This window comes from Abramis brama (genome assembly GCF_963993115.1).
Source record: "Abramis brama genome assembly, chromosome: 25".
Taxonomy (NCBI): domain Eukaryota; kingdom Metazoa; phylum Chordata; class Actinopteri; order Cypriniformes; family Leuciscidae; genus Abramis; species Abramis brama.
Window position 1 is genome coordinate 13,459,842 of NC_139987.1, and position 17,983 is coordinate 13,477,824.

Here is a 17,983-nt window from a genome sequence, read left to right on the forward strand (position 1 = left end):
CACAACTCAAAACTCATCTGTGTGTGACTCTGCATCCGTTTTATTAGTTTGTGTCTTATCATGAGACACACAGGATTGATCTCCTTTTTTTACTTCCTAGCAGAAATCCAATAAACTTACTCCTAAAAGCTCCAGCTCCTTCTGTGCAGGCAGCTTCTTGTAAAATTGATAATTTTCTGAGAGTTTGGATTGTGGCTGGCTGTTCCTTCTGTATTTTAGTAGCTTTTATGTGAACGGTGTGTTAAGGCACATCGATCCTGCGTGCAAGATGAGAACGTGTTACCTTAAAGAAAGTCATTGTGGAGCCATCTCTCACTGCACCATATTCAATTCTAGTCTGCTTGGCTAAATCGTCAGCTGAATCGATTGGGGAGTCCATTCTCTCCACTGTAAGGAAAGCAGCCAGGTTGGCCGTGTATGAAGATATGATGATTAAAGTGAAGAACCACCAAATCCCTCCCACGATTCTGGTGGATAGAGCTTTAGGCATCAGCTCAGATCCTGAAATAAACAAAAGCTTAGCAAAACACAAAAAAGTACTTGGACACTTAAGCCATGCTGGATTTTTTTTTTGAATGTCATTGCAATAGATAACAAAATTCATAACAAAGTGACATTTAAACAAAGACAGCTTTACAAGCAAATGACATTTAACAAAAAAAGTTGGGTTGGTTTTCAATTAAATAACATTAGATACAATTTTCAAATGTGATGAACACATTTGACACAGACGGCAACAACAACAACAACAACAACAACAACAACAACAACATGAAATGTGAAACCAGTGGCCAAAATATTCTTAACCTTTTAATTATCTCTTTATGCTATGCTATTGCCAAATATTGGATTAAATCTTTTAATCAACTTATTTTCTTTTAAATAGTTTCTTTTTGAAACTGATTGATCTTAGGCCTCATTGATCTGAGCTTCTGCATCTCTGTTTTTTTTTTAAAGTGAATAAGCTTGAGTGAAAGAGATACTGCCTCTCTCTGAATCTTTATCTGTTGAACAGTATTACATTACAAAAGTGGTTTACACACCATTTCATCAACTATTTTGCAATATTTGTTTTGTATTACTTTTGTACTGTTAAAGAGTTTTCATTCTGATATTTTAAGACACTGTCTCCTCTGAGAAAACAACCCTGACACACAAGCAAGCATACACACATCCTCAAACAATCCCACACACAAGGGACTGAGAGTCACCCAGGACCCCGTGAGCAGCGTGAAGCTCCCTGTGACAACCTAAATGGGTTTATTTTTTTTATATCAAAGGCTCATATTACGTTTGTTCTCATCACACTGACTTTTAACCTTCAGCTTAATGAGAAATCTAATGTGTGTTATTCTAACTGAGGGTTTTCGTTATGGCTGGCTGGATGACTCAGGGCTTTGATCGCTAGAAAATGAAACCATCATAAGATCCTTGTGAAAAGCCAAGAAAAACAGAATACTCTTTTTTTATGAACCTTATAAGCATTCACCACTCTGATAAACTAGGTGTGCTATCAATATATATTAATCAGTTAATACGAAGTTCTCCCCCCATATATGTTCATTTTGTAATTAGAAAGACAGACCAGTGAGTCAAAGTCTGATGTATGATACTGAAGACGCAGTGATTGTCTTTCATGCATGGATGCCCAGTTGAGATAGCTGGATGTTGGAACGACAGCACAAATTCACATTGTGTGTACTGTGCATTTGTATGTCTTGCGTCATGTAGAACACAACTCTAAAATTGGCAGCTAAATTATTACCTTTGATCCAAGCAATATATCTAACAACAGTGATTACCAACCAAAGCAGTCGGCAAAAAAGTAGTACTTTAAAGTAGTCAGCCATGAGTAAAGAGTGGATAATGGTTATGTATTATGATCTATATTTCTTTTAAATTCAAAAGGAGGAAAATTGCTAAATGTAAAAATAGTGTTTATTATTTTTTAATGGTTCTATTAGCATTAGTGTAGCTAACTGAAAAGACAATACCAAAGAAAAAAACAAGTTTAACCTCAATTTAGTGTGTTTAAGATGGTCAGGCTAATTTGTTTTGGTTTTAGTTGGGCTAATCAGCTAGTCTGGCTAGCTAAATTGGATAAAAACCAACAGCAAAAACTATTTAAGGGTTCTTTAATGTTTGTTTTTTTAACAGGGCTAATGCATGCTCTTGGCCTTTCAGTAATGATCATGCTAATAAATCCTTTTTAAAGATACCAAACACTTTTACATTAGCCACCTGGGGAACAACAGCTCATTGACAGACACCATGAGGTGTGTTTGTTCCTTTGGAAAAGCTGTACTGCAAATCTCAGATAATTAGCATGGCTAAATGCTAACTACTGACCTATGTCTTACTCTTAAATGGCATGAGGAGGACACAACTGTCAATCATAGCCCTGATATTATAACAATGTAAGACAAGACTATTGAGATGGATTTTTAATAGATAAGATAGTAAACTATCTTTTAAACTAAACCATGTTTCTAACATCTAAACCTTACTTCCCCTTTTAGGTCTAACATTCTGTTCTTTGTCTATTTGTGTTATGGAAAATTCTCAAGTGCTGACCATGACAAAATCAAAAATATACTGACTGTATTATATCATGATATATTGAGTAATCAACTGAGCTCTTAACCCTTTACAGTGTTTTTTGATGATTCAAGATATTTTTGCTTATGCCAGTAACAGAGGGTAAAAAGGTGGGGGCTTGCTTTCACCAATTCAACCAATCATATTGATAGAAGGTGACGCGAGTTAAGTCATGAGTTAGTGACGATGATCTAATTTGTTGTGTTTGTATTTGTCCTATAAAACTTGATGTTTTCTTCTTTTTGAGTGGGATTCTCTCTGAAATTTGTCTGAGATCCTCCGGCCGTGCTTCTTCTTGGGGGAGATTCTCTGAAAACTGCTCGGGAAACTCTCCCGGCCGTGATTAAAGCATTTAAAGGTCATTTGCTGAAGTCTGTGTTATTATTCCTGTGCAGAAAGTTAGATTGGGGAGCAAGTTAGTTAAGGGAACAAGTTAGGGTAAGGAACTCAAAGCCAGTTGTCGACAGTAGACGCAAGAGCTAGAGTATAAAGATTATTGGGTGTCGATTGTAGACGCCCCAGATATATTTATTAAGTGTCGACTGTAGACGCTTGGGTGTCGACTGGAGACGCCCCAAGTAAATTTATTTATTAAGTGTCGACTGTAGATGCTTGGGTGTCGATTGGAGACGCCCCACGTAATTAGGTTCCAGGTACGTGGTTAGGTTTAGGGAAAAATCTACCACACTATCAATCTATTTATTGAAGAAAATAAAGAGGAAAATCATCTGGGTAGGGTTGCACCAGCCGTTCGTAAGTTCTTTCTTAAATTGGAACGTAAAGTCCACACTAGAGGCTTAGTAACTACTAGCTAGTTTGTAACTAACTCTGAACTTTATTCCGTTGCACCATTTGTTCGTAAGGCAGAACATAGCTAGTAGGTCGTAAGCTCTCTGTAAAGTAATGCGTAGTCGCATAATATGACGTTTAGCCTCGATGATCCAATAGCAGCCTTCAAATACGTGAGCAGATGTTGTGTTGAAATACTGTGAATTTCAGTTTATCCTTCATTCTTTTGCCTCACGTTACTAACGGTAAAAATAAGTTTCCATTAAATACGATACTTGATCATGAATAGCATAAGTGTTTTTATATGTAAATAACATTCAGAAACTGTATTTGAAATGAAATGAATAAGGATCAATAGATAAATATTGATACAAAAAACCTAAGAAATTACGTTTATTGATTATGACTGATATTTGACATGCACAACATGGACCGATGCACGCAGCGGCGCGCTGTTTAGGATGGGTTCGTGTTAAAGATAGCCGCTAACAAAGTAATCTTTTCACATAATGTTCTCTCTCTTAAAATGTAAGCGAGTGTAAATGTCAACATAATCATATATGTCTAAATAATTTAAGTCTGTCAGGTAAAAGAAGAGCTTATTGATGCAGTTCAGTCTGTCTGATATTTTATTCCATCCGTTACTCCTGATCGGAGGCTGCCGTAAATATTTAGTTTATACGTAGAGTTACGCTTCAACTAAGTTTAATGGTGCAACGCAAAAATATTTAGAAGTGCGTAAGTCGTAACTTAGTGTCCATTTACGTCAAAACTAGGCTAAGTTATAACTTGCGCACAGCTGGTGCAATCGGCCCCTGGACACCTGATGAAAACCCAAACAATAAAAATATCTTAAAATATAGTTCTGTCAACACAAGGACAAAAACTACTTTTTGTAATTTTATGTTCTCACTGTTTTTCTACCGTTGGCTACTTGGTAAAACCCTGCATGCTTTAATATATGAGATAAAAAAAGATGACAAGGTTATTTCAGTAACCTCATGTAGGAGGTTTAGCTGTGGTAGGTAATAATGTGAACACATATGCACAACACATCCACACAAGATGAATACCAACTAAATCAGCCCAATTAACACTGTGTGTGGGTTTCAAAAAGCTTGTTGATCCTATTAAAGAGGTCATGTAGTAAATAATTATCACTTTTTTGATCATAACCAAACCTTTTTTTTTTTTTGTGCCAACAAATCTAATCTAGTTTTACATGACCATTTCCCACTATCTCTCTCTAACCCTTAGAATGAAATTAGAATGAACCTGGTATTTGCTGATTAAGGCTATGTCTATTTTCTTTGTAAACACCCTATTCTACATCAGCATTAGTTATTTATCAAATTAATTTTTTAGATATTCCTATTATTATTAATAGAAATAAAATGACTTGTTTATATCCATCAGTTGTTGATTGGATTTAGAGATGTAGGTGTCACGCTCAAAACTGCGAGTTTGCAGTCAATTGTAAGAAAGAGGCTGGGTTTAAGAGGTCTAAATAAGTCCAGCATACGTCATCAGAGAGATATTTTTCTGAAGATATTGTGATTGTGAAAAAAAAATAAAAAATGTATGTGGATGAATTGTTCACAATAAGATTAATAACATGCATTTACAAAATAGATAGTGTCAATTTTCCTTTCATGCTGACTTTAGCATTTTTCTGACATAGTATAAATATGACCTGCTTTAACTATAATGGAATAACCTAAAATCCACCAGTGACATGAAATGCCCGCAACTGCACTCCACTTTTCTGTAAATTTCCATCTTCATGGCTGAATGGCCCCTCTGATGTAAATAAGATTTATCTAATATTTCAGAAGAAATCTCTCTGTAACGTGAGGTCAGACTATGCTGCATAATGATTTGTCTGGTTCTCCTGTGCTCATTAAAGTCGCTCTTGGAGTTTTACACTTTTCTGCACACCTGACAGGTCATCCATTTTGTTTCATGCCTTCTGTAGCGGAACCTACAAACCTCTTCTCACTAGCATCTATTACACCAGAGGAAACCAAGCTAAAAGTTTGCAAGTCAGAACAAAAATCAATTCAATTACTGGTTGTGACTTATAACTGTGCCTGAGGTGTGTTTTCATCTTCATACCACTACAATTTCCTACTGTATGAATGTCATTGAATGAAATCTCAAACGAAAAAAAACCCCAATGCTAAACAATGCAGAAATGTTGCAGTGTTGTGTGTAACATACCTTGACGCATTAGAGCTGCGACACCAAACCATAAACTATTCAACAGTGTGAAGTTGTTCTGAACCACTTCAGATGAGGGGTTGCAGGGGTGAGGGTTATACCATTCGTACGGTGTGAACCTGTCGAGAATCAAAGAAAACAGACTTTACAACACAGAGGACACAGAGGTGTTTGAGAGGCTGCATGTTTGGCAAGAACAGCTAAAAATGTTTTCTTCTTGCCAACAGGGTATCAATAACTGCTAGGAACGAAGGTTAATAAACATCTCATTTTATGGGAAAACTTTTCAGTGTTCTAATCTGTCCAGTTAGGTCGAAGTCCATAGTAATCGATTGTCGAGTTCACGCGCATAGTTTTAGTACCTATGATGACTTCGACCGAAAACAGGATGTAAATACAGGTATGTGCGCTGGCTGAAATAACATCATTTTTATTCATATCTTTCACATCTACTGCAGTCAGATTCACCCGTGTTCACTCTGAAGGAATCACTCACATTGGCTGTGCACTTGTAATGACACATCAAGGATGTTAAGAGGCTAAAAGCAGGTTTAAAACTTGCCCCATTGAAGTCAACAGGGTGCAAATTTTAAAAAGAGGATAACATGGTGTAGGCAACACCGATTTTTGTCGTTGTTCTCTGTATTGACAGCACTCCAAATTTACAAAAAAATGAGCTCAATGTTAAAATTGACCGGAGTTCTCCTTTAATTATATTTTCAATAATTAAGTTTATCATTTGAATAATATAATTTTATAATTAATCACACTAATTTTACATTAAATTGACAGACCTATAAATGATATTTTTTGTACATTTTGACATTAATTAAATTAAAATGTTCATAAATAAGCACAGAAGTTTCTTTTCTTTTCCAGCTCTCCCTTCGTTTTGCTAACTGGACAGATTAGAACACTGAAAAGTTTTCCCATAAAATGAGATGTTTATTAACCTTCGTTCCTAGCAGTTATTGATACCCTGTTGGCAAGAAGAAAACATTTTTAGCTGTTCTTGCCAAACATGCAGCCGGAGTTCTCCTTTAATATAATAAAAAATGATCAATTCAATTCTGAAGTTCTTGTAAATTTTTTTATTGATTTTGTCTGCTTCTATATTTGAACAAATTTAATGTTAAATAGCTGTTTTTATTCCTGTGAGAATTCACAGAAAACATTATTTATAGGGCTGTCAATTTAATATTTAAAGTTAGTGTGATTAATTATAAAATAAAATAATTCATATATTAATTATTACAATTATAAGATTCATTATTAAAAACTAAATAATTCCATAAAGTGCATTTTGTCAACATGTTGTTGTAATGCTTATTCATTGCTTTTGTTTTCCACGATTAATTAATCGCCAAATCGTATAATGTATACAATTTTTAATCAACTGACAACCCTTATTATTTAAGATGACCAGATTAACCTGACTACTAGACTAAACCAATAAAAGTCCCTATACGGTAGCAGTTAGACATTCACTTTTTACACTTTTACAGTGCTGGAAACCAGAAAAGGAAACAACTGGGAGACATTTCAGTTTGACAGACATTATGATTACACAAGAGCGTCTGAAAGACACATCCTCCCTTTTACCACTCATAAATTGGGTCATTTATAAAACTCCCATGGTGAATCGATGCCTGATCAGAACATGTCACAAGACTCATTAGTCATGCCTCACGGTGTGTAGACGCTCACTCTATAGACTGCTGTTTGTCTGCTATCAAAGCAGCCAAATTTCAAGATCACAGTTTAAAAGGCCTCCAGCAGACAACAAATGGGTCACCCAGTGCACATGAACCACACTAACACCGAGACCCCACCAGATGTCCATTAACAGAGTCTGAGTGGACGGTGTTTTTATTGACCATTTGCATTTTAATTGAAGCAATCAATCATCTGGCTCTGATGAGGTAGCATAGCTCTCTTGATATTATTTTTAGGTAGATGTGGACAGTTGCCCGGGGCTAAGGATTATGAACTGGGTTTCAATACAGACGCAACCTTGTGCTCACTCATACAAAATACAAAACATTACCAACTGAGAAAGTGCATTATGCATTTGGGGAAAAAGTGGATCTGGACAAACATGGCTGAAATTTTTACATCATTAATCTACTGTATAATCCGACAGCAATATAATAAAGTCTGGACGCTGTGTTTATTACTTATTGATCTGTTTCAAGATCAAATCAGCATTTTGATTCTGGTATCTCACAAGCGCAATGATATATCATGAGAAAAATACAATGCTTTAAATGCACTCCCACAAAGAAACGTGATATCTGTTTTACATTTTAAATCAGACTGAAGTCGAGAGTGAAAAAACATCTTGAAAGCTTCAAAGAGAGATGTACGATGTTCCCTTCAGATGCAGATAACAGCAATATCATTCAAATGACAGCCTGATAATGCGTCTCCTCATGTTATGTCAAACTATAAAACATCTGAAAGACATTTTTGAACAATTGGGTCAGTGTTCCTAGATCTGAAACTCAATCTGCACATTTGTTTTGCTATATTTCCAAGATGCAGAAGTAATGTTTGTGTTAAACCGAGAACTTCATCCATACCTGGCTATCACAAAAAGCACGCAGCTCACTCCAAGACAGGCCAGCAGGACGTACATCCAGATATCCGGGGTGAGGGGGTTGAGGAAGGAGAACACCCCTGGATTGGTGCCATTTGGTTTTCGGTACAATATGCTGATGCCCAAGGTCATGAAGGGTTTGGAGAAGTCGATAACTTTCTCTCTGACATAAGTGATGGTCAGCGGAGCCACAGCCAGGTCAGCTATCTGGTTAAGGGGACAAGAAGAGGTTTACAAGGCGATGGGAACTTGTACTGCTGGAAAAAAATGCAGATACTGTAGATGCAGTTAATATTAAGAGTTCAATCACTAAGATAAAAACAAGTGACGCCTGCGGAGACGGATCCCACAACAGGGCTTTGATGAAAAATGACTGGCTGTTTGAAGCTTCCTGTTGTTTTATGAAGTTTATTTAAACTTTAGATGTGCAAAAAGGCTCTTTTGTAGATTGTCAGTACTTCTACCATACTGACAAATAAATGAGTTATGAAGACACTGGGGGTTGGCAAAGTATTAAGAAAAAATATTGACATAAAACAGCCAGATGAAAGCACAAATGCCCCTTTCCTTGAAAAAAAAAAAACATAACGATTTTAATTATCATTAAAGTAGTAGTTTTAATGAACCTGCACCTTGATGTTTTGTATACACAATTGTAGTCTCCCTATCAAAACTTTTGGACTACTTAAACATAATTCTCAGCTCTGCTAAATTGCCTGAGATGAGCCAAGTTACAAAAACATCCATTACAAGCTGAAATATCTTGGTTAATCAGTTGTCAAAGACAGTCTGGTTTTAGTCTCTAAATAGTGTGATATAAACTGAAATATGATAGGGTGGAAAAGCAGAAGATCATCTACAAAGACTGCATTTGGATGATATGATAAAAAATACCCTTTGTGGGAGATCACTCACATGGTCGATTAGTTCCCGAACCATGCCGTTCCATTCGCCTTTTTCATTCTGAGCTCCATATTTGCCGTCAGAAACCAGCTTGACCTCATAGGTGAATCCCAGGATGTTAGAGAGCTCCTTTAGCAGATCTAGACAGTAGCCTTCAAAGCGATCGTTCCCAAATAGCACCTTGTCAGACTTCTTAAACATAACGTAGGGGTTTTCCTGTTCACAAGATAAATTCACATGTAGGTCAGATGTCACAGAGGCAAAGTTAGCGGAGTTGAGATGAACTGCTCAAAATTAGTCATTTTGCAAAGTGTGCAGTCTACTTTTTGGAGTGTTTGAGTGAATTTATAATGGCTGTCGAAAAAACAACAATAAAATAAAATAAAATAAATGGAAAATATATATTAGTATATATTTCGTTTTTCATTTGGTGGACCAGTGAAACTATTCACAGGCAACTACATCTGACCAACTAAAAATAATTGTGATCTCTGAATAGATTTTTAAGATAACATGGAATTACAACTTTTTTTAAAACTGATTGGATTCTTACCAGGATTGTGGTGACGATAAGCGTTCTGTTAGCCAGAGAGTCTGTGATGTTTTTACTCTCTTTAACCTCAGTCACGTTGAGGCCTGTATAAGAGTTCCACACTCCAATCTAACAATACAATATAGAAATGACAAGGCATGAAGCACATGAGTCTCTGTTTCTGAGCACATGAGATAACAGTGAAAGAAGGACATACTTTATCACTGTAGACTCATTAAATAGGTCAGGAAAAGGAAAAAACTAAATGAAAGAAAATAAAAAAAATCTAGTCTTAATTCACTGAATCCATCGGACTGTAAAACACTCTTTCCCTGCTCAATAAAACCCAGTAAAATCCTTCCTTGTTTAATGCATGCACTACGAATTATGAATGATTTTTATGAATGATTCAAAATCTCTCTTTTTTTACCTTAAAACAATAATATAATCATTCCTAATATTTCTTTCAGTGATTTATTTACAGAGTTACACATCTGTCCAATAAAATAGAAGCTCATAAATACACCATCTTAAGTGCATCACTTTTCACTTTTGGTAGCCATGTTGAATTGATGTTGTCATAAATAAAAAACACAACATATAAAGATGGAGGTATGAGAAAGGGTCAAAAAGAAGTATGAGAAAGGGTCGATGGTTATCAGACATGTTGATTTGGATGCAACATCACACCATAAATGCTATAAATGTCTTGTAAAGTTCTGTGCACTGTAACATGTATGTTCTGTGTTCCCCCCTTCGTTATGTTTCCTTTTGGTTTAGTCCTGTGACCTAGTTTTCCCCAGTCAAATTAGTCATTTCATTCACCTGTTCCTTGTCATTAACTCATCAGCTCCCTTTGTTTGCCCATGCATTTATACCCTGTGTTCTCCCTCAGTCTTTGTCTGTTCTCGTTAATGTTAAGTTGTGTTTAAGTGAGTGTCTCCTGAGTTTTTTTTTATTAAATACTGTTATTCCTCTTCATCGTGCTTTTCACTATGCCACGTACTGTAACATGCACTGTATCAGAAGGTTAAATAGTTCTCTTGAAATAAAAGTTTGAGCCTTTAGTAATCTACTACTTAATAAACAAATATATATATATATATATATATATATATATATATATATATATATATATATATATATACTGTATATGTGTATGTATCTATATTTATAGAGCTCTAGAATATTCAGTATCATTTCAAGATGAGGACAAGTAGGTTTATACTACTGCTGTATTTCCCCAGGTCAATGAAGCAGAAAAAAGTTCTTTCCAACGTTTCAACAATTGATGAAGCTTTTCTGTTATCTCCACTGCTATTCCGGTTAATGGACTTCAAATATGAATATGAAATATTAACACAACAAGCATAAGAAGATTGAAAATGTGTAAAGATGTGAAGATATCAGAGCCTCAGAGTGCTTTAAACTTTTGAGGCGTCACAGCTTCTATAAAAAATCTATATTTTTAAATGACAATATATAATCAGAAAGTACATTAATGGGAGTTTTTTTTTTAAGTTTCTCCTAGGAAAACATTACAATTTTTATCAAATGTAAAGATTTTATATAACTGTTATTGTTATTATTGTTGTTATTTTTATTTATTTATTTATTTTATATTTGTATTGTTTGTTTGTAGAGATAATTTGATATACAAATAATTAAAATAATATTGTGGTTATGATTATTTTAAATGTATTACTCCTGAGTTTGATATGAATACTGCCTTTGATGCTGCTAGATAGATAGCTAGATAGCTAGATAGCTAGATAGATAGATAGATAGATAGATAGATAGATAGATATAGACAGAATACTGCCTTTGATGCTGCTAGATAGATAGCTAGATAGATAGATAGATAGATATAGACAGATGGACAGACAGACAAATATCTTATGTTACAAAAGAAGGTATTACCCAATTACCTGACAGCATAGCTCTTATTTAGACTAGAAAATACGTTACAGGAATCAAATTATCCTTGATCTTATGAGATAAAATGTTTCAGAAATCAACAAGAATTTATTACCTAATAAATAATGTGTAATAAAATCAGCCCATCTAATTCTAAGGATCAGAGAGATAGTATAAGTGGCTTGAAAATCTAAATTAAACCAATTTGACTAACATTATACAGGATCTTAAAAAAAAAAAGAAGAAGAGAAAAGTATGACATTACTCCTTTAAAACAGGATGTCAGCAGTAAAAGATTTAAACCGCTTGATGGAGGGCTTGCCTTTCTCTGTTCAACAAACCCTTTGTTAACACAAGCCTAATCTAGTCTATGTTTATGTATGGCACTTGTCACACAGCTCATATGAGTCTGAAATGAGCGACTTATTCAAATGAACTTTGAAAGTAGATTACAGCTGCTCTCTAAATATCTGCCTGTGGATTCATGCACATTTTTCTGCGCGCCTGAGCAGGCTTTTATGGAGATGCGTTACTTACTGAGGCGCGAAGCATTGTGGAAAAAAAGTGTGTATTTTACTGTGCTGGATATTGAGGATGGTGATTTAACTGTCATAGCTAAAACTGGCAGACATTATTCATCTCAGCAAGACAGTCTGGCTGAAGTGACTGGCAGCGATCTCTTTCGATAAGGAAGTGAAGGGATTTCTGCAGGGAGAGGGAAGCTGATGAAAGGGCACTTGGTTTACTGAAGGAAAGGAAATCCAAGCTCTCCACAGGTCTTAATCACAAACTCATGGAATGAAACCAAGACTGGAACAAACCTTTGTCCATAATTTAGTAGGTCGTGATGCACCATCAGCCACTCGCTTTTAGAAAGAATTGAAGAGTTGTGTAATCAGCATGGGAGCAACCAGGTCAAAACAAATGATCTGGCTTATAAATATGTCTGCTTTCAAAACAACATATTCAGTTTAATTTAATCCATACACGAAATACATTAAGACACTTGGCTCAAGGTTTCCATTCACTCCGCTAATAGCAGCAGTCTCTCTTCAGGGTCCAGCTGAGCTGACTCACCTTCGCCGTGCCGTCCTCCTTGAGGCTGATGAGGTCTAAGTTGAACTCTTTCCGCAGACCATCAGTCTTGTTAAGAACTATCCGTCCAGTCAAACCATCCCACTGGGCCTGAGGCACAAAAACAGTATACAATGAGAATGATGCACAACATTGTTTTTACTCCTGTGTTTTTCAATCATAGCCGTAATGATATATTATGTAGCCTCAGGGAATGTGCGTCTGTAAACCCCATAAAAAAACCAAGAGCATTTTGCTGGTCAATTAAATTTTAGTTGAATGGACTATTGTGCAGAGTCTGAACGGAAACACTTGGATCATGTGCTTCAGGTTTGCCTAAATGATGAATAAAACAGTACATTACTGTAAAAAAAGCAGCACTTGCTCTGATATGTAGTAAAACAGCAATATTTAAATGTAGCATAAGTAATTCATTCATTCATTAACCATTTCAGCTGTGTCCGACTCTTCTATGGGCCACCTCTCGCAATATGCAATGATTTTTCCAGGGTAGGTTGCCAAGTCTTTCCTCAACCCTCCCCATTACATGGCTTGGGACTCACACACACATTCAATATCTACGGACAATTTATCGACTCGATTCACCTATACTGCATGTTTTTGGATTGTGGGGGAAACAGGAGCACCCGGAGGAAACCCACACTGACACAGAGAGAACATGCAAAGTCCAAATAGAAAGGGGAAGAACCGGGGACCTCCTATACCCACTGAGCCGCAACATACAGCATTTCAAGCCAAGTAACTGTCAGTATGTTAGATTTCATTGTTTTCATTCATGTGCCTGTTTCTTGTGTTTCTTTTCTGTTTAGTCTTGTTAATCCCCTTGTTAGTTTCCTTGGTTTCTGATTAATTACACCTGTGCCTTATTTAGTTCCCTTGCTTCTGTGTATATATACTTCCTGTTTTGTTCAGTTCACTGTCGGTTATCATCTTTACTTTAAGTGTGTTTAAGCTAGTTTTCCAGTGTATTGTCCTGTGCTCTCCTGCATTCTGGTTTGCTTTTTAAAGACTTCTGAATTAGTACTTCCTCAAGCATGTTGACTAGAACACACCAAGATTGTGACAGTAACAATGCCTTCCTTTGTAATTTTTAGATTTATGGTCACAATTTTATTTATAATAAATCAAATCATACACTACCATTCAAATGTTTGCTGTCTGTAAGATTATTTTGACTGTTTTTGAAATAAGTCTTTTATGCTCACCATTTATTTATCAAAAATACAATAAAAACTTTACCATTGAAAAATATGATTTAAAATACTGTTTTCAGTTTTTCTACATTAAAAGACCAGCTTTTACTTTAAATATTTTGTAACATATTATAAATTACTTTACCTGAATAAAAGTATTCATTTAAAAAGTAATAATATATAACAAAATATTAAATATTTAAGTATTAAAGTGTGTATGATTTAAAACAAGTGTACAGTAGATTTTACACTTACATTTTGTGTATCTTAGAGGTTCAAAGTTTATAAAAATGTGTACTTTTCATACTAACTTTCTTACGGCAAGATTACCCATTTTTAATAATCTTAAAATGTTTTAGTGTTTGAGGATGTTTTGTATTGATTTTAGCAAGTGTTACAGAGCTTTTTCATTTACTGTTACATTTTATCACAGGCCACCACAACAATTATGGTCATTATGAATGGAAGATCAGACATATACTTTTAGTTTAATGGCATAGTTCTCGATTAAGTTTAAAAATATATTTTTTAAATATATATATTTTTTAATACATTTAATTCACACATAAGCTGTTTGAGGCAAAATTTCAAATCTTTAGGCTAAATTTTCTGAATAAATGACAAGTGCCCTTCCTTACACTACACATGGTCAGGCCTGACTGCATTTTTTCCCAAAAAGCAAGAACATCAAGCTGGTGTACCGTCATTTCATTTCCCCTAGCTTTGTTGTGCAAAAAAATGAGAGAAAGCAATCCCAGAATTCAATCAGCTGAGGCAACTAAGGAAGAGTAATAGCCCTGCTCAAGCTCTTTGATAAGTGGGTGGGATATCAGGAAAAAACACTTCTATTATCAAGGTTGCTGTGTTTCTCAGAGCACATCTCAAAACAAGAGGCTGGCCTTCAACATGTCACCAGACTTGTTCAGGGGGATACAGCTTACTATTCCGCAGGACACCTGGAGACTTGATGCTGACCTCGATGTGAACCATTTCCACCATTGCAGGGAACTGTAATAGAGCCAATGGAGACAAGGGGTGCACTGCATTCTAATTCTGAAAGTGATTTCAATGATATAGTTTCTTTGTGCCATTATTGTTATAGTTGTGGTGTGGACTATTCTTTTATATTTAGAACGAATTTGGAACTATAACTTTATCATTATCGTTATAGTCCTTGGTGTGAACGTGTCTTTACTGTCATGTTCACCGAACTGCAGTGGTGGTTATAACAATGGTTGACTGACTAGTCAAATTAAATGTCTCTACTTTCTAGGGTGAGAAAGAAAGAATGACAGTAGGTGTTTTAAGTACTTTTCAAACCTGGAAATAAAACAAGGTTTTTGAGACATTTAAAACAAAGGAATGAAAAAAACTTTATGAGAAATATTTCAGATTCTGCACTGTTTCTAGGCCACTAACCAAACAAATAAGCAAGTTTGTCACTTTGGAATAAACCAAATACTAAGAAATTCTGAAATAAAAAAAAATCACAATATTTATTTATTGATTTAGTCAAATTGCTCTGTTGATAATACGATTTTTTATCAACAGAACAATTTGATAAAATTGTGAACAATCAGTGCTTGTATTCCAAAGAAGAAAAAAAAATGGAATTTTTCTTCTTTGGAATACACGCACTGATTGTTCACAATAAGACCAGGAATGTGCATATCTTATAAACTTGCTTTAATCTGTGTAACTTTAAAGTGTAACTCGAAAAATCACTAACATGTACTGCATAATTTGATAATGACAACACTAACTTTCCTTATTGGTTTTGAGAAGCAGAGGGTGGTGACCCTAATGGGACCACAAACATTTTTGGTGCCGAAAATAACATAATGATACTTATTTTTCACTTCAACCCTACAATTTGGCCCCAAGCAGGGATAAATACTGTGAAAACCTCCCCTAAATGTGTCACCAGAGCTGTGGGTCTTATATTGTAGTGCCGTTATGTCAGAATGGCTTTGCCAAGTCCTATGCAGTGTAATATAATCAAAGCTCCTTAAATGGAGTGTAAAAACTTTTTTTTTTTTTGCTACAGTACAGGAGCTACACAATTTAAAATTATATGGCACATAATACTTTCTGTTAGTTATTTCCTCATAAAATGCAGCTCATAAGCAAAACCGCACTGTTCTGCATCTCCTGCTCAATGGGTCAACATAAACAAATACTACATTTAAAGCTGTTCAGCCTTCTGTCACAGTTGATTAGTTGCACCAAAATTCCCATTACTGTACTTAAGTGAGTGAAAATGACTTAAATGGACAGGACAAGCAAGAAAAAGAATAAATGAAATGAAGAGGGTTTTTATTTGTCCTGGCAATCTATTAAAAGCCCTCCAGCATGGCTGCTTCTGCTGTTAAAGTGAAGAATTTAAACGGCTACAGCACATACGCAGTTCACAGAGTGATGTGTTTTTGTATCCTACAACATTTTGAATATTAAAAATTTTCTAGCTCAGTGTCTGTAGAGAGGCCTCTTACAACAGTGTTTTATGGCTTTAATGGTGCTGTGATACAGAGTTTATGGGTCGTTAAAATATAGCATCTGGACTCATTAGCAGTTCATCATGGTGTTGGCATGAACAGAAAAATAACTCTACAACTCAAAACAACCCTAATTAGACACTTACACACACTTAAAGCAAAAGTGCATCATTTTTCAGATGCTCAATACTTTCTCCATTCCCAGTTGAACATGTGGAAATTACTATACGTAAGCCATTTAAAGGTTCATTTCCCTCAAAAGTGTAAACACTGTAGCTCTGTGGAGCAACACTGGCTCACCAAACGGCAAGAGTTTGGGGGTGGAGCTACCTGTTTTTTGATCAACAAAAGATGGCGAAAAAGTACCGGAAACCCATTCCTTTTCTCCTGTGGGCAGGGGTGTCCAAACCTGCTCCTGGTGGGCCGCTGTCCTGCAAAGTATATTCCCAACTTACCTCAACACACTTGCTTGGAAGTTTCTAGTATGCCTAGTAAGACCTTGATTCGCTGGTTCAGGTGTGTTTAATTGGGGTTAGAGCTCAACTCTGCAGGACAGTGGCCCTCGAGGAGCAGGAATGGACCTGCCTGCCATAGGGGAATTGATTTTTAACAATAACTTATAAACCATTAAAGAACTACTATAAGCTACGAGGTTGTTTATAGATGGTATTTGCTTCTGTATAGCCATCAGCCCACATTATTTCAATTATTTTTTAAACAATAATTTTCAGCAGTGGAATTCCTGGTGAAAAACTACATTACCCATGATTCCAAGGAATCTCAAGCAATGAGAGAATCGCTTTGCGAAAGACGCAGTAGAGTCAGTCTCCCTACGCTCTCAAACTACTACATTTATGTGCTTATACAATACACACAAAAGATTGTTTCTATATACAATCACCTTCTTTAAATCAATACTTTTATCCTTCTCTTATTTTTTACTTTGAAATAATTTGTTTTTAATTTCCCTCAATAACACCATTAAGTACACAGTCTTGTACTTTTGTCTTTTTGTAAGTTTTTGCTTCAAATCAATGCTTATAATGTTGTGATTCACCTCGTAGCTGGTTGGTTTCGTTTATGGCTTATAATTCTTAAACAAAGACTTTAAAAATCCCTATGGGAAAAATTTATAGAAAAAATACTTCGGTAACCAATGCTGCTGAAATAGTGGGCGGGCACTGTTGCACTCTATAGAACTGACACACTTCAACCTATAGTATGAGTTTGGGGGTGAAGCTATCTGTTTTTCTGGAAGACGAAGGAAATGTTCCAGAAGCCTGTTTGAGAACAGCCATTATGTTTCCAATTTCATTTGGTGACACTAATGGTGCAGAAATTACACTCTTCAGCTTTAAAAATGTAAACCACATTTCCATCACCCAAACCACACATCTCTTCAAAAACCCTCTAAAGACATGTCAACCAACCAAATGTCAGCAAATCCAAATGTACGAAATGAATAACAGGCAGTGTGATTTCCTCATGAAACATGAGGAAATCACATCTTTAAACATCTTTAAAGGAACACGTCCCCCAGAGCTAGTCCATTCATTCCCTTTTCATCTCCGTGCATGCCGTAACTCTGTCTGACGCACCCACTGCTAGCCTAGCTTAGCACAAAGACTGGAGATAAATGGCT

The 17,983-nt window shown here is 35.7% G+C and overlaps 1 protein-coding gene across 7 annotated transcripts in view; it reads right to left on the minus strand.

The window, feature by feature from the left end:
• Positions 1-17,983, minus strand: part of grik1a (glutamate receptor, ionotropic, kainate 1a) — a 55,798-nt gene that overhangs the window by 13,359 nt on the left and 24,456 nt on the right. For 4 of the 7 annotated variants that reach the window (XM_084105166.1, XM_084105164.1, XM_084105167.1 and 1 more), the window contains exons 8-14: positions 12,636-12,743; positions 12,380-12,424; positions 9,663-9,770; positions 9,122-9,325; positions 8,190-8,413; positions 5,608-5,726; positions 284-501 (exon numbers count right to left, since the gene is read on the minus strand). In XM_084105166.1, coding sequence (XP_083961292.1) covers positions 284-501; positions 5,608-5,726; positions 8,190-8,413; positions 9,122-9,325; positions 9,663-9,770; positions 12,380-12,424; positions 12,636-12,743 — 1,026 coding nt within the window. The remainder of the gene's footprint in view (positions 1-283; positions 502-5,607; positions 5,727-8,189; positions 8,414-9,121; positions 9,326-9,662; positions 9,771-12,379; positions 12,425-12,635; positions 12,744-17,983) is intronic. The other 3 variants (XM_084105168.1, XM_084105165.1, XM_084105163.1) reach the window with 1 other exon arrangement.